General features: G+C 60.5%; 1 protein-coding gene and 1 long non-coding RNA gene across 6 annotated transcripts; one reads left to right on the top strand and one right to left on the bottom strand.

Moving 5' to 3' along the window:
* Positions 1–52: 52 nt before the first annotated feature.
* Positions 53–5,800, bottom strand: LOC112677964 (uncharacterized). 2 transcript variants are annotated; one of them, XR_007413335.1, is made up of 4 exons: positions 5,665–5,800; positions 2,268–2,394; positions 1,638–1,943; positions 53–1,333 (listed from the first exon to the last, which is right to left on the bottom strand). It is a non-coding gene; the product is annotated as an uncharacterized LOC112677964 (long non-coding RNA). The 2 variants fall into 2 exon arrangements; XR_007413334.1 differs by having other exon boundaries at positions 53–745; positions 5,665–5,796.
* AGAP2 (ArfGAP with GTPase domain, ankyrin repeat and PH domain 2) lies at positions 1,791–18,316 on the top strand. 4 transcript variants are annotated; one of them, XM_049115095.1, is made up of 19 exons: positions 1,791–1,950; positions 8,458–8,516; positions 9,114–9,201; positions 9,381–9,466; positions 9,614–9,761; positions 10,784–10,918; positions 11,245–11,354; positions 11,896–12,054; positions 12,215–12,301; positions 12,385–12,489; positions 13,154–13,316; positions 13,488–13,607; positions 14,293–14,421; positions 15,340–15,399; positions 15,633–15,781; positions 15,885–15,975; positions 16,092–16,314; positions 16,413–16,668; positions 16,842–18,316. In XM_049115095.1, exons 1-19 carry the CDS (start codon positions 1,791–1,793, stop codon positions 17,088–17,090), a joined length of 2,577 nt encoding a protein of 858 aa, XP_048971052.1. In that variant the 3' UTR covers positions 17,091–18,316. The 4 variants fall into 4 exon arrangements, with proteins under 4 accessions (XP_048971052.1, XP_048971053.1, XP_025332596.1 ...); XM_025476811.3 differs by lacking the exon at positions 1,791–1,950 and adding an exon at positions 5,488–6,784; XM_049115096.1 differs by lacking the exon at positions 15,340–15,399.
* Positions 18,317–19,612: the final 1,296 nt, after the last annotated feature.

The raw sequence follows: 19,612 nt of genomic DNA, 5'->3' as shown, positions 1-19,612 counted from the left end.
AGGAAGGGGTCTGGAATATGAATAAATACGAGGGGAAGGAGTCGTCTCTGCATTTTCACTCTGTGGAAGGGCACAAGGGCTGAGCAATATGCTTATTATTGGATAAATGCTTTCCATGGAGATGGGGAAAGGCCTAATTCCTCCTTCCCCCAAGAGAAACCGTTTCAGTGGGAACCTCCCTTCGACCCCAGAGGAGGACTTCAGCTTGTGTGTACTGCGATTCCATGACGGCAAAGCCCTGCAAGTCTTCGCCAGCCAGCCCGCCTGGGTTACAGCTTCGCCACTTTCTGGCCTTGTGACCCTTGGCCTGCTACCTAAGCTCCGGTGCCTGTTTCCTCATCTGTAAATAGAGCTAAAGAACAGTACAGCCGCCTCTCCGGCTCTTGTGAGAATTGAATGAGTTGATATATGCAGAGTGCTTAGGACCGTACCGGCACATAGTAAACACTCAGTGTTCCCTATTTTAGTCAGGCTATTTTACAAGTTCCAACGGGTGATCCCAGCCCCCAATTCCCTTGGGGACCGGGAACTATACACATGGTCGCATAGTTATAATTCTCTTATCCTTCATAAAATAATATTCTTCGTAATTAATAACATATGCAGAAGGGACATTTGGCAGCGCCAGAAAGGTTTGAGTCCTGAAACAGAGTGATTAGGTCAGATCACCCACTCCGCAGCTATGTACCCCCTGCATCTTCATTCTGTTCGTCAATTCCTCATACACCCTCTTCTCTCCCGGGTCCTACATCAAGGGCAAGACAAGGGTATTAGGGATAAGGCGAACTGGCTGGCAGGCATCTCCACTGGGTGGTAGAGTGAAAAGGGTATCAGTTGGAATCAGAAGACCTAGACTCACAGGGGCGCGTGACTGGCTCAGTGGAGCATGCAACGCTTGATCTCGGGGTGGTGACTTAAGGCTCCACGCTGAATATAGAGATTACTTAAAAATAAAATCTAATAAAAAAAAAAAAGACCTAGACGCATAGATTTGTTTCACCTCTTCCTGGCCTCTGAGCTTTGGCTCCCTTTCCTGCACCCCTCGGGCCTGTCATAAAGACCGTGTATATTTGAAAGAGTGTCATAAACTATTAAGTGTTATAGACAATTATTATGAAAGTAATTGAGAAAGCCTGGTGGTGGTGTCTGGTTATAGTTACTGTCTTCCTCCATAACCTGTTCTCTGTATAACTACTTGGCCTTTTTAAGCAGGAGGTGGTTACAGGGGGCTGGCGGCCTGTGGGAGGGTTATGGAGCAAGATGTAGGTACGCGAACGAGCTCTTTGGATGTGTAGAGTGGGTGGTGAGAACACTTGCGAGCTGGAATGCGGGGCTAGAAGGGTGAGAGACCAAACGTGTATACATTCCTGTCAGAGTTTGACACTGAACATAAATCTGTAGGTCAGCAAGAGTTGGGGATTGCATCTGGGGCCTGGCATGACACATTTCCCCAGCACCAACACCCATCTTAATTAGCCACCTCCCACAGGAGGCCCTAGGATGCTTGTTAAGGCCTCTCCATGCACCTGGCTGAGGACTTCTAGCAGGGGCTGGCTGGCAGAGCTGATGGGCCAACGCTAGAGGGGGTGGGAGGTGCAGGAGGTAGTGCTGTCCCAGGCTGTGGGTTTGAAACTCACCAGTCAGGAAGTGAGGCCGACAGACGGAAGGGCGGGCAGGAGCAGGGAGTTCTGGGGCACAGAAGAAGGGGCCTTCTGGTGTTGAGGGACTACGGGGCCATGGGCTTCAGGGCCAGAGGTTGCTGTTAGCCCGGCAAGACAGGTCGGGGCAACATGCATGCCCAGAGGCAGTTGGCTGGAGCTGCTGTGAGAGCAGAAGTCAGACGACACGAGGTGGCCAAGCAGTCTCTTTGCCGCCTCAGGAAGCTGGCAGAGAGGGTGGGTGACCCTGAACTTCGGAACAGCATCCAGGCCTCACTGGACAGACTGCACGGTAAGAGAAGGGTTAGCTCCCAACTTCGGTGTATCAGGGACCCCAGGGGCGAGGGGGGGCGGGGGATGGTGTGTAGCATAGAAGGGCTTGCTGTGTCATACATCACTTCCCAATCAGCCACTTCCTAGTTCTCTAGATGGAGCTGGGACTCGGGGGAAGAATACATTTGGACAGGATGGAAAAAATACAGGAGGTGGTGTTCTTCCCTTTTCCCCAACTCTGGTCCTGCTCCCAGGGGAGCAAAATACAATTCCCTGCTGAGCTGACCTTGGCAATGGAGAAGTGGGTGAGCATGGGGAAGAGAAGCCGTGACAGACCTATGGTAGACTCGGACCCTGCCTGGGGAGTCCAGGGCAGGAAGCAGTGTGGGGCAGGAGGTTCTGGGACTGGATAATGTCTTCATTCCCAGGACCCGCAAAGGATCAGTGACCTCTTGTTCTCCAGCTGTAGAGAGAAACACACATTGGAACACACCATGCAGAGAATCTCAGGCTCCCAGGCACACACCACTGCTCAGACTGCATGCTTTGCATAGCCAAAGTGTAAAGAAGTCCCCAGGACTCTTTTGGTCCCCTCTCTTCCCCACGCTCCCATTTCTGTCCTCCCGCCCCCCCCCCCCCCACCCCAACACACCTTCCGCTCTACCTCCTTAGTGCCATTAGAGCAAGTGATGACAACACAGGGAGGAAGTGCTGCCATGGCAACACCATCCGCCACATCCTCCTGCCCACCCAGCCTTCAGTCCTGTGGTGGGGCCCTGGCAGGAACAGCTTCTCTCTATCCACAGGGCCCCACCACTAAGGAGCTGGTGGAGCTGAAAGCCGTCTCCGGCCTACTGTCCTCTCATTGACCTCTGGGGTGGCAAAGAACTGACAAAAGCCAGCTACGTGGTTCGTGAAAGGTGTCTGGGAGAAGTGCATCTTTCATCATATCCTGGTCTCCCAGCCGCTCCAGTCTTAGCTGTCTCCCTGGGGCCGGGTGGGGGTTCAAGAGACCATTCTTCCTATTGGGGGATACTCCTGCCGGACCTTGTTGATGGTGGAGGCCACCACACCATAACCGGGGAAGGAAAATTTGGCTCTGGTTCCTAAGGGGACAGTCTGATCCCCTTAGCATTGCCTTTCTGAGGCTAGTGGCCCTCTTGCCTCCGGTCTCCACCCTTTGCCAAGAACAATGGCTGACACCTTTCCTACAGCCTCGGTGGGTGGAAAAGCAGACCTAGGGGGAGTGGCCCATGGGGCCTCTTAGGGAGGAACTCCAAGCCCCACCCCTGTGGGAAAAAAAAGGAGGAGGAAGAAGGTTTAGTGCAGGTGGAATCGCTCTGCTTAGCTCTGGAGAAGGAGGGACTGAGGAGGGCTGGAGGCTGAAATCTCCGAAGACTCCACTGTTCATAAGTGATTTGTTGCACTCTTCTCTAAGAGTCAGGATTCCGTTCCCACTGAACATAAAGGAAAACTGAGGCCACCAAAGGAAGGAAGGAAAATTAAGGCAGAAGCAGCAAATCAACCTACACCCTCTGTTTTCCGAAAATTCAGAGAAGGCTCCTGAAGGGTCTCCTGTCCCTGGAAAGGTGTCGTCCTGGGGTGGGGTGGAGAGGGGAGTGCTGACCTCAGGACAGGACCCTAGCAGAGTTTCAGGGTATAGGGGTCTCAGGAAAACAAAGGGCATCCAGCATCCTGGCACCCCCCCCCCACCTCACCCCCTACCAGGCCAAGCACGCTCCCAGCTCCTGCCTCTGCCTCCGAGAGCCGCCCACGACAGCACTTATTATAGTCTCAGCTGCGTCAGGAGGGTGGGACGCCAAATTAGGGGAATGCTGAGACTCCCTGGGTCCGGGGAGGGGTCTCCAAGCCTGCATGAAGGCCTCCCACCACTCTGGCCCATCGCTGCTGGGTCTCAGCCTCTGTTCTCGATTGGCCCAACCCCTTCAAGCTTCTCCTCAGGGTAGAGGACAGTGAGTCTTGAACTCCAGGGTCCCTAGAAGGGTGGTGGACTGGGAGCAGACAGACGTTCTCCATTCTATCTCCTCTTTAACCTTCTAAAAAGGCTCCACCCTGAAAACCTCAGGAGACTGAATGGGAACCCGAAAGAGGCTGGCACCTGCCTCAACTGAAGGGCTCCTCATATTCAGGGGTACTAAATACCCCCCACGTGGGTCACCAGATTTGAGGATGTGTCTCCGTCCACCCTTAATCCCCCGGGAGGTCCCCCCCACCCACCCCACTCAGCGATTCTCCTCTCCGCTTATCCCCGCTGATTCTGAGGCACTCTTGGAGCTACGGTTGCTATGGAGACTGGATGCATTTTGGTATGGGGGGTGTCAGCCTGTAGACACACTCCTTCTCCTTCCACCTCAAGCTGGAGCCTTTCACTCACTTCTTGGCCTGGGCTGCAGGAGCCCTCTCCCCTCCTAAGGCACCCCCCTCGTTCCTACTCTGCTAAGTTCCGTGCTTGTCCCCATCCCCAGGGAACACTTTTGCAAGTTCACTTTGGGACAGTTGGGCTCAAGTCGTGGCCCCCGCAATATACTGCGTGTGGGCGTGGGCTGGGGTGGGGTGGGGTGGGGTGGGCAGGGCGGCCGGGTGATGGGAAAAAGAATGCGCCCAATTACCTGGGGAAGACAAGGGGTCCTGGGGAAGGGATTTCAGGACTCCCCGTTTCCCCATTTCAACTTCCCCAGAACCCGCATGACCCCCTGAATTCGCCCCGTTCCTCCTGCGAACTGCCCACCCGCCTACTGCTTTATACCCCGTCCCTACAGGCCACACCCGGCAGTCGCGCTCCCTAACCGCGGGGTGCTAGGGGAGGGGGCTGGACTGTCGGAGTAGGGGAGTCCGGGTTCTCGGAAATCCAGCCCGGGATTTGGGAGGGAAATCCAGTCCTGGATTTTGCACCGCCTTCTCCGACAGCCGAGCCGGTGGAGAGAAGGTGGGGGGGAGCCTGGGGGGGGCGGGGGGCCGCCTCCTCCTCAATGTGAGGGGAGCGCCCGGACACAGCGCGCATCCGGACCGAGCCGAGCCCCGGCGAGCCCCCCGGACCCGTCGCCCGGATCTCACGCCCCTTCCTTCCCAGACCCCAGACCCGCGGGTTCCCACCCCCGAGGCTTCCCTCCTTCCTCCCCCGCCGGCGCCCGCATCTCCATCCCCAGCATCCTCCCCGCGCCCCTGCGAATCCCCCGCACGAGCAGCCCAGGAGCTCCCCGCCTCCCGAGGACCCCCGGCCCGCGGCCCCCGAGCCCCTTCCCCGCCCCTGCCTCCCCCGCACCGGCTCGTCCTCTCCCCCAGCCTCCTCGGGTCCCTCTTCCCTGCCCGCTTCCCTCCCTCTCCCCCGTTTGCCCCCACGACCGTCCTCCCCGCCCTCCTCCGCCCAGCTCGGCGCCCCCACCCAGGCCGGGGCGCAGGGTCCGGCGCGCCTCCGGAGCAGCACCAAGGTCCCGGGGCTCCGCGGGGTGGGGGCGCAGGGCGGGGAGCATGGGGAGGGGGCGCCCCGTGTGATGGGAGGGGGGCGCAGGCGGAGGCGGCGGCGGCGGCGGCGACAGCGGAGCCGGGCCGGGGGCTCAGCGGGGGCCGGGGGCTGGGGGCAGCGGGCAGGGCGGCCCCATGGCCGGGCCCCCCTGAGGCAGTCCGGGGGAGTCCCCTCCCCTCCCCAGCTCGGGGGTCGCGGGGCCCCATGAGCCGGGGCGCGGGCGCGCTTCAGCGCCGGACAACGACCTACCTCATCTCGCTGACCCTGGTCAAGCTCGAGTCGGTGCCGCCGCCGCCGCCGTCTCCGTCCGCGGCCGCCGCCGGCGCCCCCGGGGCCCGAGGTGCCGACACCGGGGACCCGGGCAGCCCCCGGGGCGCGGAGGAGCCGGGCAAGAAGCGGCACGAGCGTCTCTTCCACCGGCAGGATGCGCTGTGGATCAGCACGAGCAGCGCGGGCGCCGGGGGCGCAGAGCCCCCCGCCCCGGCCCCGGCCCCGGCCCCGGCCAGCCCGGCCCGCCCCGTGTCCCCCGCCCCCGGCCGCCGCCTGTCCCTCTGGGCCGCCCCGCCGGGGCCCCCGCTGTCCGGGGCGCTGAGCCCGGAGCCCAAGCCCGGGGGCGCCCCCACGCCGCGGCGCCCCTTGCTCAGCAGCCCGAGCTGGGGGGGCCCGGAGCCCGAAGGCCGGGCGGGCGGCGGCGTCCCCGGCTCGTCCTCCCCGCACCCCGGCACCGGCAGTCGGAGGCTCAAGGTGGCGCCGCCCCCGCCGGCTCCCAAGCCTTGCAAGACCGTGACCACGAGTGGCGCCAAAGCCGGCGGGGCCAAGGGCGCGGGGAGCCGCCTGTCATGGCCCGAAAGCGAAGGCAAGCCCAGGGTCAAGGGGTCAAAGAGCAGCGCGGGGACTGCAGCTCCCGCCGCCGCCGCCGCCGCCGCCGCCGCGGGAGGAGGAGTCGCAGCCACGACCTCTGGTGGGGTCGGCGCTGGGTCGGGAGCCCGAGGGAAGCTGTCCCCTCGGAAAGGCAAGAGTAAGACCTTGGACAACAGTGACTTGCACCCGGGACCGCCTGCTGGCTCTCCTCCTCCGCTAACCCTCCCGGCAACCCCGGCTCCAGCCGCCACTGCCACCGCCGCCTCCGCGCAGCCCACTGGGCCTGCACCTCCAATCACTCTGGAGCCTCCAGCTCCAGGGCTGAAACGGGGCCGGGAGGGGGGCCGAGCATCCACTCGAGATCGCAAGATGCTCAAGTTTATCAGCGGCATCTTCACCAAGAGCACAGGGGGGCCTCCTGGCTCGGGGCCCCCTCCCGGACCCCCGGGCCTGTCTTCTGGCAGCGGGTCCAGGGAGCTGCTGGGCGCAGAGCTCCGCGCCTCCCCTAGTGAGTAGGACCAGGGCCTGAGAACAGGGAGGGGAGGGCAGTGGAATGCTCAGCTTGGGGTGGAGGAGAGGTGTGCAGGACTGAACTAGGGAAGCCTCTCGCCGCCGGTGGGGGTGGATGAACCGAATTCACTCCTCCGCCAAGGCCTGGGGCAAAGACTAAGAGGTCCCGAGCGGGGGTGGGTAGCTACATTGGCGACAGGAGAGGTGACTCGATTTCAGAGGGACCCAGAAAGCCTCAGAGCTTTCTGGGAAGATAATGCCCTTGGTCAGAGTGACTGTAGGAAATGTCTCGTGGAGGAGCCCCAGACCCCACTCCCAGCCTCGGTTGGACTCCGGGGGCCTGGGAACAGAGCTTTGCCTTGCCTGAAGGAATACTGAAGGTGGAGGCGATGAGGGAGCCTCAGTTTCTCCTGAGCACTTGGGGCAGGTGGCGTGAGAGTGACCTTGCAGGCAGCTCCTCGCCAGGGATGGGTCTTCCCTGGGCCCAGGCGGGCTGGTGAGGCAGCAGGGAGGGACTCTCGTTTCTTTCCGTGCAGTGAAGGTGGCTTGGGCAGGCCGGGAGCGTGGGGGCTGGAACGTGATGAATACTTGGCTGTGAAGTGAGAGGGGGCGGCTGGGAGCCTCACCCCCCCTGCCCCCGGCCCCACGCGGCGCTGAAACCCCGGGGGGCGGCCCACGAGTGACTCAGGGGGACGAACTGCTGCAAAGGCAATTCTTACCCCCGGAGACTTGGGAGGGGGTACCAGAAGGTACTGGTTTTTTTCCCCGGGGCGGGGGGTGGGGGTGTCTTTTTTTTTTTTTTTCTTTCTGGCAGAAAGAGCCTGCAGGGACTCTTGGTGCGGCTCGCACTCCCGGGAGGGGAGGCGGTTCGGGAGCGGGGGCGGCCCCGGGGTTTGGCTCCGGAGCGGGTGGGAGCAGATGGCTCCGGATCCCAGAGTTCCCGCCGCAGCTGCGGCGCCCCGGGAACGTCCGGCCGGTGTCGGGCGCGGGGGCCGCCCGGCGGAAGGAGCATCCCGCCCCCGCCCAGGCCCGCGGCTTCGCGGCCAGCCGGGCCCTCGCCCGCGCTTGGGGTCTCGTGGGGGCAGTGGGGGAAGGGACGGGAGACGCGGCCGGGGAAGGTCCCAGCTCCCTTGCTGGGGCCGCGGGAGGCGGCAGGGCCACCGCTGGTGACCTTGAGGAGGGGAGGGGATAGCCCTCGCCTCAGTTTCTCTCTTGTGAAATGGAGACTGAGGAAGGCCCGCGCCCTCCCGTCCCAGCCCCTCCTCCCGGGGTCTGCCCTGGAATCCGAGTCTGGCGGGTGGGATCCTTCCCAGGAGACCCTCTCCGGTCCTCCCAGAGGGAGCGACCCGCCGCCGTCAGACCCCGGTCCCCGGTCCCCGGTCTGGGGCGCACTTACGTTTGGGGATGTGCTTTTAGGGAGATGCCAACCGAAGTATTTTTGTCTAGCTGGCTCCGTTGCTAAGCAACCACTGAGCGGCAGCAACAGCTGCGGGGAGAGCGGCTGGGATGGGAGGCCTGGGGACCACTCTGGAACCTGGCCTTTCCCCGCAGTCCTCCAGCCCAGGCGGAGTCCTGGGGGGAAAGGGGAGCCGCCAAAGGAGCAGGGTGGCTGAGGGGTGGGGTGCTCCCGGGCCTGGAGCGCTCTCTCTTATGGCTCCTTTCCTATTACAGAGGCGGTGGTCAATAGCCAGGAGTGGACTCTGAGCCGCTCCATTCCTGAACTGCGCCTGGTAGGTCACCCATCCGCTGGTGTGTGGGGACGCTCACCTCCCAGCCGCTCAGCTCTCCCCTCCCCCTCTTCCCTTCCCTCTCTCGCTGGGAGTGAGGGAGAGTTTTCCAGTACTCCTGAGATCCTACCTTCATAGCACCGTCCTGGGGCTCGGTATATCCTGCAACTTTTTCTTCTTTAGCCTCTTTTGTCTTGTTTGTCCGTGGGCCTGGTCCAGGCTTCTCCTCCTTCCTGGCATCTCCCTCTTAGCCCCTCATGTTCTATTGCTAACACTTTCTAACCAGTGCCTAGGGCTGTGGCATGACTTCCCCCTTCCCTCCACACGGTACTGGGCTGCTGGGAATCTTCAGCCTGTGGTCCACTTTGAGCTTGGGATCATTGCCACACTCCCCTGATCTTCCAGAATGCTCTCTTTTTTTTTTTACATTTTTTTTTTTTTTGGAATGCTCTCTCCTGACCAACCATCATCCAGTCCCTGCAGGCCCCTGCTTGAATGATTAAGCACTGCCAGTCTCTCTGAGTTCTCTTGAGTGTTCAGACCCAAGTATTTGGCCTCCTCTTGAGTCTCACAATCTCTGCTCCACAACCTTGTTTTCAGGGTGTGCTGGGCGACGCCAGGAGTGGGAAGTCATCGCTCATCCACCGATTCTTGACCGGTTCCTACCAAGTGCTGGAGAAGACAGAAAGTGAGTCCTCAGGAGCCAGAGTTTAGGAAGCTGGGATCAATGAGTAGGCCGCTATGGAGACCAGAGGAAAGGATGAAGCCACAATCCATCGATCCCGATCGCTGAAGTACAGGGAGCAGTGGGGAAACTTGGAGATCTGTGACCTCTGACCTACTACCACTTCCACCCCTTCCCAACAGGTGAGCAGCACAAGAAAGAGATGCTGGTGGATGGACAGACTCATCTAGTCTTGATCCGAGAAGAAGCTGGGGCACCTGATGCCAAGGTGAGGGGTGAGGTGTTGGGGTAGATGGGCTGGTTGGGGTCAGCACTAGCCATGGGAGGAAGCTCTAGTTTCCGACCTCAGTGGGCATAGTGTCCAGAGGAGTGGACTTGTCTGACCCTCCCTTTTGCTTCCCTCACCCCCCGCAAGTTCTCAGGCTGGGCAGATGCTGTCATCTTGGTCTTCAGCCTGGAGGATGAAAACAGTTTCCAGGCTGTGAGCCATCTCCATGGGCAGCTCACCTCCCTTCGGGGGGAAGGACGTGGAGGCCTGGCACTGGCATTGGTGGGGACACAAGGTAAGGTGGGCCTGGGGAAGCACTGCCTTCAGGGGAGTTCTTGACATGGCTGCTGAGACATTGGCCAACATAGGCGAGAGCTTGGTAAATGTGGACACGGCCACTTGGATTGCAGTCACCCTCTGGAAGGAGCCTCGTCTCCAAATAAGGGAGTTATTAAGAAAAAAAAAAAACCACACACACACACACACACAAAACAAAAAACTTCCCAGGGTCTGAGCAGAGAAAAGAGAACCCTCTAGAAAGGAAGGGACATCTGTCATAGCAGTCTCCAATCCTCCGAGATGTCACCTACCTTGTGTTCTCACTGCCACTTCCTGTCACCACCATGGCAAACACAGAAAATCTCAGGCTCTAGTGTGGAGAGAAAGCCTTCCATCCTCCCTAGGCTACAGCTGGGTCAGGCTGACACCTTTCAAAGGAACGGATCTACAGAAGAGAAAACACAAACGAAGTGATAGAGAAAATACAGAGGGCAGAGACTTTTGAGTTCTCAAAGTGACTCAGAGGCTCTCAGATGCCACCAGGGCCAGGAAGAGCTTTGCCAGGACGCACCAGTACTGAGCTGGCACGACCTTCTGTCTGGATGCCTGTCCTGCAGGAGCCTCCCTCCAGCCGCCACTTGCCTCCTGGCTCCTTGCTGCAGAGTGAACGGTCCACCTGTTCCCCCTTCAGCCTTTTGCGAGGTGAACTCCCACTCAGTTCAGCGTTCAGTGTATTTGCAGGGCAGGGTGATTGTCTGCAGGGCAGGGTGATTGTCACTTGTGAGTCTCAGGCATTTCAGACCTCGTCAAGAAGTCCTCACCTCTCGAATATTCTTGGAGGCCTCACCCAGAGCTCACCCAACCTACGCATCCCGCTCCTGGGCTAGTGAGCTGGGCCCAGCATTCCGAGAAGGGCAGCTTCTCTCACGGCCTGTCCTTGGTGTGCCCAGCCTGGGACTGGAGCCGAAGGGAAAAGAAAGTAGCAAGAGTGGGGAAGGGGCGCCCTCATCCAATCCCGCTCCTCTCCTGTCCCCTCAGACAGGATTAGTGCTTCCTCCCCTCGAGTGGTGGGCGATGCTCGTGCCAGGGCTCTGTGTGCAGACATGAAGCGCTGCAGCTACTACGAGACATGTGCAACCTATGGGCTCAACGTGGACCGCGTCTTCCAGGAGGGTGAGTATGGGGCCCGGCACACGTGGGAAGCAGAGGAGCTAGGGGCCTGGGGTGCTCTTAGGGCATCCAGGCCTCTCTGAGTGACAGGAACTTAGCCTGCAAGGGAGGGAGGAGGGGCCAGGGAGGTCAGAGAAGGTTTGCTTAATAACCACGTGGTGTGTTTCCGGGGCAGGAAGAGCTCCCAAGACTACAGGTGGCACGAAAGCCACAGTGACAGGGGAGTTGGGGCCCATGTTATCTCCTGGGGATTTCTCAAAGTTGGGCAACAAAGGGTGGTCTCGGGTATCTGCCCGGTTCATGTGTCCTTCCTCTCCCCCTTCCTTCAGTGGCCCAGAAGGTGGTGACCTTACGAAAACAGCAACAGCTTTTGGCTGCCTGTAAGTCCCTGCCCAGCTCCCCAAGCCACTCGGCTGCTTCCACTCCTGTAGCTGGGCAGGTGAGTTGGGGTTTCAGGGTCCACAGAGGGGCTGGTAAGATGCAGCAGAGGGGTTGGTGACCCAAGAACAGGTTCAGGGTACCAAGGAGGTTGGGGGTAGGGGGCGAATGGAAATGGCAGTGACACCATTTTTAGAGGGTGCTCTGGACTAGAGATCAACCAGGTGCAAAATGCTGTTTGGAATGTCTTTGAGCAAGTCACTTAAACCTCCCAAGGTTTTAAGAAAACTGTATGGGATAATACTTGCGAAATATAAAGCACTATGGCAGTGAGGAGTCTTACTATTAATATTTTTAAAAGATTTTATTTATTCATGAGAGACACAGAGAGAGAGGCAGAGGGAGAAGCAGGCTCCATGCAGGGAGCCCAATGCGGGACTCGATCCCAGGACCCCGGGATCACGCCCTGAGCCGAAGGCAGATGCTCAACCGCTGAGCCACCCAGGCGCCCACAAGAGTTTTATTATTAATGACAATACAGACGATAGCTTGCTGGGTGGGGGTATCTCAACTGTCCTGCTGACTCCTTCATCCATCCCCAGGCTAGCAATGGGGGCCACACCAGCGATTACTCTTCTTCCCTCCCATCCTCACCCAACGTCGGTCACCGGGAGCTCCGAGCCGAGGCGGCTGCGGTGGCTGGATTGAGCACCCCAGGGTCCCTGCACCGGGCAGCCAAGCGTAGGACCAGCCTTTTCGCGGTACTGGACAGGATGGCTCCCCCATCCTCCGGTTCTCTGTTACCTGCCCATCTTCCCGGTCCCTCGAGCCCGCGGTGGGGCCCACTTTCGTTGCCCTCCCTGTCCTTCCATCAGCGTATCCCTCTGCTCATTCTCTGACTGGTGCCAATAACCATTCCAGAATCGTCGGGGCAGTGATTCGGAGAAGCGGAGTTTGGACAGTCGGGGAGAGACAACGGGGAGTGGGCGAGCCATCCCCATCAAACAGGTGGGTGGTCCAGGGGCTGGGGGCAGGGTGGGGGTAGCTGGTCCTTGACTGGCTTTTCTCCCGTGTCTCTTTCCACACCCCAGAGCTTCCTCCTGAAGCGAAGTGGCAACTCCTTGAACAAAGAATGGAAGAAGAAGTATGTGACCCTGTCCAGTAACGGCTTCCTACTCTACCACCCGAGCATTAATGTGAGTGTCGGGTTGGCTGGGCCGCCCCGGCTGGCCCTGGACACCCTTCCACCTCTACCAGTCGGTGCCTCTGACGGATATTAATGTGGTTTCCGGGAAGCCCCAGACCCCCTCTTCTAAGTTCAGCAAACGTGTTAGGCACCCACTACACACCCATGCTGGAGAGGGGAGAGTAAAGATACGTCCCCAGGAACTTGCAGTCTCATGGGAGAGCATGGAGGAAGGACCTCCCCCTGGTCTGCCATTCAGGGAATCCTCCTGGAGGAGACAGTTTTGGGCCAAACCCTTCCCCTAGAAGTTCATTCTTTATTTTTTTTTTTAAGATTTTATTTATTTATTTATTTATTTATTTATTTATTTACTTACTTACTTACTTATTTATTTATTTATGAGAGAGAGAGAGGTGCAGAGACACAGGCAGAGGGAGAAGCAGGCTCCATCCAGGGAGTCCAACGTGGGACTTGATCCCGGGTCTCCAGCATCAGGCCCTGAGCTGAAGGCGGTGCTAAACTGCTAGCCACCCGAGCTGCCCTAGAAGCTCATTCCAACACAGTCAGCCCCTAGGATCCCCTCTCCAGGTCCTCTCTAGCCCATACTATTGGCTGCTTCCAGTACCACCAAGGACCTCAGCCTTCCCACGTTCTCAACCCCTGTACCCCTCCAGGATTACATCCACAGCACCCATGGCAAGGAGATGGACTTGCTACGAACAACAGTCAAAGTCCCTGGCAAGAGGCCCCCAAGAGCCATCTCTGCGTTTGGCCCCTCAGCCAGCATCAATGGGTTGGTCAAGGACATGAGCACCGTGCAGATGGGTGAAGGTCCTGGTGAGTGGGGCTCATGACTGAGGGGCCAGAACTGGGGATGAGGAGGGGTAGTAGGGCAGTGGGAGTGGGCTGGATAAGCAGGAAGGTGGGTGATAAAGATGGACTACGTAAGGAGTGGGTCCCAAAGACAGAAGGGCTCACTGAAGCTTTATCTTGTTCCCCTCCCAACAGAAGCCACCACTCCCACCCCAAGCCCAAGCCCCAGCCCCAGTTCCCTGCAGCCACCACCAGACCAGACGTCCAAGCACCTGCTGAAACCAGACCGGAATTTGGCCCGAGCCCTCAGCACTGGTCAGTGAGGTCCCACCCTCCACCCCACTGTCTTTCAGATGTGAACAGGATGTGGGTGGGCAATGAACTTGGGGCGGGAGCTTGGAGACTGGAATCAGTGCACGAGTGGACACACTGAGCCTCTGCTGGGTGCCAGGCACCAAGCTCAGTCATGCTATGATTATCTAGTGGTTAACACGAGTGGGTTCTACAGCTAAATTGCCTGAACTTAAATCTTAGCTTGCCACCGGGCAAGGCACTTGACCTCTCTGTGCCTCGGTTTCTTCCTCTGTAAAATGGAGATAATAGGTTCTACCTCAGATGTGGCTTTGAAGCTTAAACGGTCAGTATTAGTCAGCCGTCAGTATTTAGAGCGTTTGGAGGTATATATAGTAAATTGTAATGGCAGTCCTTACAGCAACCTTGTCAGGTCAAGATTATTATCCCCATTCTAGGGATGAAGAAACTGAGGCTCAGAAGATTAAGTGACTTGCTCAAGGTCTCAAGGCCAGTAAGTGGCAGAGCCAGGATGTGAGTGCAGGTCTGACTCTAGACCACTCATCTGCCTACCTCCCCAGGGATGATCAAGGGGGACCTCCTGGAGAGGACGGGGACCAAAGCTAGTTCAGGGGAGGAGACAGGGCTCTGGAGAAATCAGGAAATCTGTGGCAGGGGCAACTGAGGCAGCTGTGTCCCCCTCCCTAAGACTGTACCCCATCTGGAGACCTGAGCCCCCTGAGTCGGGAACCCCCTCCTTCTCCCATGGTGAAGAAGCAGAGGAGGAAAAAATTGACGACACCGTCCAAGACTGAAGGCTCGGCTGGGCAGGCTGAAGGTGAGGCCCCGGCGGGCAGTTCCACTCCCACCCTGGACCCTTACCCCCAACTCCAGATCCCTGGCCCAGCTCCTGCAGGAGGAGGCAAAGTGCCTGAGCTGAGTGCTTGACTATCATTTTCACTTTGCACATAACTTAGTGAGAAGTGGACGAAGACCCCGCAGCTCCCGTCCTTCCTCCCGTTCCCAGACAATGCCTTTCCCCCTAGTACTTCCCAGTCCTGCCACTCCCGTTCCCAAGGACTCCCAGCAGTCCTGCTTCCTCTCTTAGTGAGCCTCTAGTTTCTGTTCCTGCCCCCAGCCCCACTTGTCATCCAAGGCCTGCACCCAGCATCCCCCCACCGTGACCCCTGGTGACTCACACCTGACTTTAGTGTCCCCCATGGACTCCTCAGCTCCCAGACTCTGACCACCCAGCCCCTCTTCCCAAGAGCTTCTCATGATCACCAAGCTCCCCCAACCGCCCTTGACCACAGTGATCCCCAGTCCTGCCCCCAGTGACCTCCCCAGGCCCCCGAGACTCCTCTGGAACCCCATGACCCCCTTGTCCCAGGCCCGAGACCCAGCTTCTGTCCCCTTTCCCTGTGTTCACTAGGGTTCCTGACCGTCCCTTCCCTCCCCAGAGACCTGGCTCCTCACTGGTCATGATAGCTGGTCCCCACGCCCTGCTCTCTGCTGGGTGCTCAGACCCAGGTTCCAGATCTGCACTCTCATGGCTCTTGGCTTCCGCTCTACTCTGCTCCGGGGCCACTGACTTTAGTTCTGCTTTCTCTCCCCATCTGTCTGTCCTGCTTTGTCTCTGGCACTCTGTCACTACTTCTCTCCATCTCTCCATCTGCCTCTCTTTTTCTCCTTTCTTGGTCTCTTTCTCTGTTCTGCTCTCCATTCTATCTCTATCTCCTTCGCTTCGGGAAACCAGCCAAGCGCAAAATGTGGAAACTAAAATCCTTTGGTAGTTTAAGAAATATTTATAAAGCAGGTAACAAGCGGGGAGCTGGGAGGGGCGCTCAGCTGGGGTGCAGAGGGGTGGGGGTGCCCCTGCCTTCCCCTGCATGTGCTCGGGCTTCCTGCTCTCCCCCACCTTCTGCTTCCCCAACCCCTCTGCCCCACTCCCAGGGGCTTGGGATGGACATCAGGGGGGAAGGGTCTGGGGAAGGCCGCCACCGCTGTTTGAGCTCGTCCCTCATGACCCCATCCCATCCCCCCACCCAGAGGAAAACTTCGAATTCCTGATCGTGTCCAGCACTGGTCAGACGTGGCACTTCGAGGCAGCCAGTTTTGAGGAGCGGGATGCCTGGGTCCAGGCCATCGAAAGTCAGATCCTAGCCAGTCTGCAATGCTGTGAGAGCAGCAAAGTCAAGGTAATGGGGCGGGGGGGGGGGGGGCGGACGGGGGCGAGCAGAGGCGAGTGTCTGAAGCGCCTGCAGAAGCTCCGTGCGAGCCCCAACCCGACCCTCTCCGCAGCTGCGCACCGACAGCCAAAGCGAGGCGGTGGCCATCCAGGCGATCCGGAACGCCAAGGGGAACTCCATCTGCGTGGACTGCGGGGCCCCGAGTGAGCGCAGGCGGGCAGCGGAGGGGCAGGGCGTGGGGGACTCGGGGGCTGGCGGCTGCGGGTTGCGGGGGTGCGGGGTACCCCGCCCGGGGTCGACCTCCGCGCTCCCTCCGCAGACCCCACGTGGGCCAGCCTGAACCTGGGCGCGCTCATCTGCATCGAGTGCTCGGGCATCCACCGGAACCTGGGCACGCACCTGTCCCGCGTCCGCTCGCTGGACCTGGACGACTGGCCCCGGGAGCTGACCCTGGTGCTGACGGCCATCGGCAACGACGTGGCCAACCGCGTGTGGGAGAGCGACACGCGGGGCCGCAGCAAACCCACGCGGGACTCTTCGCGGTACGTGGGAGGCAAGGGGCGCTGGGGGCCTCCCCGAGTGGGGGGCGGGGGTCCTGGGTGCGGGTCCCAGAGGCCTCGCTGCAGCCGCCGTGTCGCAGGGAGGAGCGGGAGTCGTGGATCCGCGCCAAGTACGAGCAGCTGCTGTTCCTGGCGCCGCTGGGCGCCCCCGAGGAGCCGCTGGGCCGCCGGCTGTGGGCCGCCGTGCAGGCCCAGGACGTGGCCGCCGTCCTCCTGCTCCTGGCCCACGCGCGGCACGGGCCGCTCGACTCCGGCGTGGAGGACCCGCAGCTTCGCTCCCCCCTGCACCTGGCGGCCGAGCTCGCCCACGTGGTCATCACGCAGCTGCTGCTGTGGGTACGTGGAGGGGGCGTGGCCGGGCGTGGCGTGGCCCGGGTCGGGGGCGTGGCCCGGGTTGGGGGCGGGGCCGGCGGGAGCCCTCGCGTCCCCGGGGCCCCGGGCGGGGGTCGGCCCGGCGGGCCGCTTGGTGACGCGCCTCCCCGTCCCCGTCCCCGTCCCCGTCCCCGCAGTACGGCGCCGACGTGGCCGCCCGCGACGCGCAGGGCCGCACCGCGCTCTTCTACGCGCGCCAGGCCGGCAGCCAGCTGTGCGCCGACATCCTCCTGCAGCACGGCTGTCCCGGCGAGGGCGGCAGCGCGGCCACCACCCCCGGCGCGGCCCCCGCCCCCGCCCCCGCCGCCGCCGCCACGCCCAGCCCCCGCCGCCGGAGCAGCGCCGCCAGCATGGGCCGCGCCGACGCCGCCGTGGCGCTGGTGTAGCCCCGGGCGGAGCGCCCCTCCCGCGGCCGGCACGAGCAGGCCGGGCGCACCGCCGGACACACGCGCCGCTCCCGTCCGCACCCGCCCCGGGCGCACCTGTCCCCCCAGGCGCGGCCCCCGCGCTCCCAGAGGACACGAGTCGCCCCCCGCCCAGCGAGGCTCGGCGACCCACAGCCCGGCCACCGGCCCCACCCGGACCGCTCTGGGCCCCCCGCGGGGTGCGCCCCCTGGGGTGGGCTGGGGGGACCGGCAGTCCCAGCGGGAGCGCACACCCAGGCTGGCTCCTGGGGCCGCCGAGGGGGGCTGGCGCGTGCGGGAGCCAGCCCTGGGACTCGGGGCCGAGACCGGGGCCCCCACCCCTTCCAAGCTGATCTCACTGCCCAGTGAAGGGGGAAGGGCAGCGAGGGGCAGGACCCCTGCTGCCCAAGGGGGTAGGGGGGTCCCCAACCCTTTCCGTGAAAGGGACCATGAGGAGTGGAAACCAGGACGTCCCCCCACACCCACCCATGGATGGAAGCTGAAGGGCCGGGGGAGCCAAGAGCCTGGGCCCCTCCTCACCACCAGCTCGGGAGGGAGGAGAGACGGAGCCGAGCGGGCTAAGGGGACTGGGGAGAGACCTTGTAATTTATTGCTTTGTTCCCCAACGAGGGGGCGGGGGCGGGCAGGGGCTGGGGAGGGCGTTTCAGGGTAGGGGAAGCCGGGGGTGGGCAGAGGGTGGGGTGGGGTGGGGGTGCTCTCGGGTTGTGAGTGTCTGTGACCGTGACTGCGTACCTGTGACTGTGCAGCGCCCGTGGTGATCTGGGGTAGGGGGCACCCCTACAGTGGGACCCCTCCCCCACTCTTCTTCCTGTCCAGCCCCACCCTCCCCCTGGAGCAGCTCCAGACCCGTCCCTCAACCCCGTGATCCCTCCCAGCCAGGGCTAAGAGGATGGGAGCTGGCTGGGAGGGTTTCCAGGCCTCCTTCCCCTTCCCCGGAAAAAGGGGGTGGTGGGGTGGATTTACCTGGCCCAGCCCTGCTTCCTTTAATCAATCCAGCCCTTGGACCGTCTGTGTCAGTGGTTTCCGGTCTTTTTTTTTTTTTTTTTCTTCGACTAAAATATTTTGCAAAGGACCAGGTAATTAGGGAGGGGAGAAGGACCGGGGCAGAGGGAAATGCCCCCATCTCCTCTGAGGCAGATGGTGTGAATCTTCTTCAACAGCAATTAAAGAGGAAGTGATTTTGTCTAGGGGGTGAGCTGCTGGTTTGTTCTTGAAGAGGCGGGTCAGGGAATGGACTTGGTCGTGGTGGGGACATGCGGCGGGGAGAGGGCCAGCAGAGGGTGTCTCTGCTGGGCTGGTGCCAGGGCAACCAGGTGGTAGGTCAGATACTTCGTCCTGCAGTGAAAGGAAACAGGCAGGTCAGAGCAACAGGGGGTATCCAGGGAGCTGAAGTCAGGATCCCCAAGATGACCCCTTTTCTAGGAAGGAGCTGGGGTGTGGAACTCAGAGGAGAGGATGGGGTAGTGGGGAGCTGTTTAGAGAGGTGAGAAGCAGGGGCAGCTTTGGTTTAGAGCAGAACTTTGGAGTCAGATCTGATTTTGAAACTGGGCCCTCCACGTCATGGCTAGGTGGCCTTGGGCAGGTTACTCTGGTGGCATCTGTTTATTTGTAATCTGAACAACATCTGTTCAGGGGACCCGGTAAGGACTCCAGCCCTGGCCATGGAGGGACTGCCCTAGGAACCTGGTACCAGAAGTTAGAGCTCATTATAGTAGGGGGCTGGAGAGAAGAGGTGGGAAATCTCGCAGCCACGAAAGTCCTCAGTGTCCGCAAACTCCATGCCCAGCTGATGTAAACATCTGCCCACCTCCCTGTCACCTAGGCCACTGAGGCCAGTGCTGCCCCCGACAGCTGCAGTGCTTCCTGCTTCAGCACGAAGCCAATCCTGCTGTTTTTCATGTGCAGCAGCGGAAAGCATTTGCCCTGATAGAGGGGCTGGGTGGAGTGGTGTTGGCCAGCAGCCAATGCAGGCTGGGCACGGCCACCAACGTGTTGTCATTCAGTCAATAGCCTTGAGTCTTCTGGTAGAGCCTCTGGTAGAGGCTCGGAGTCTCTCAGCCCCACAACGACATAGAGCTGCAGGTGCACCATCAAGCTAACAAGGTGTGGTTGCAGCAGTGGGTCCAGGTTCCTTTCACATGGAGGCCTTCCAGGATCCTAGGCTGGTGACCACCCAGCACAGCAGCCTGACATTGGAAGAGGTGAACTCAGGGATACAAGGCAAATCAAAAGGAAGGGGGAGGGCACCTGGGTGGCTCAGCAGGTTGAGCATCTGACTTTTGATTTCAGCTCAGTTCCTGATCTCAGGGTTCTGAGATCAAGGCCCGAGTTGGGTTCTGCTGGGTGGAACCTACTTAAGATTCTCTCTCCCTCTTCCTCGTCTTTCCACCCCCCCAAAAAGAAAGAAAGAAAGAAAAGAAATGGGAAATAGCAAAAAAGACTCAAGTGGAACACCTGGCCATTCCCGCTTTCAGCTCAGAGAC

The sequence above is a fragment of the Canis lupus genome, chromosome 10 (assembly GCF_003254725.2).
Source record: "Canis lupus dingo isolate Sandy chromosome 10, ASM325472v2, whole genome shotgun sequence".
Classification (NCBI taxonomy): domain Eukaryota; kingdom Metazoa; phylum Chordata; class Mammalia; order Carnivora; family Canidae; genus Canis; species Canis lupus.
Note: the sequence above shows the minus strand (reverse complement) of the source record. Positions and strands in the feature narration are given on the sequence as shown.

Bases quoted from the DNA above. Each gene is read 5' to 3' on its own strand.
- AGAP2 (XM_025476811.3), top strand. From the start codon at position 5,620: ATGAGCCGGGGCGCGGGCGCGCTTCAGCGCCGGACAACGACCTACCTC. The intron at 6,785-8,457 runs GTGAGTAGGACC...TTCCTATTACAG, and splicing joins AGAGCTCCGCGCCTCCCCTA to AGGCGGTGGTCAATAGCCAG. The intron at 10,919-11,244 runs GTGAGTATGGGG...CCCTTCCTTCAG, and splicing joins GGACCGCGTCTTCCAGGAGG to TGGCCCAGAAGGTGGTGACC.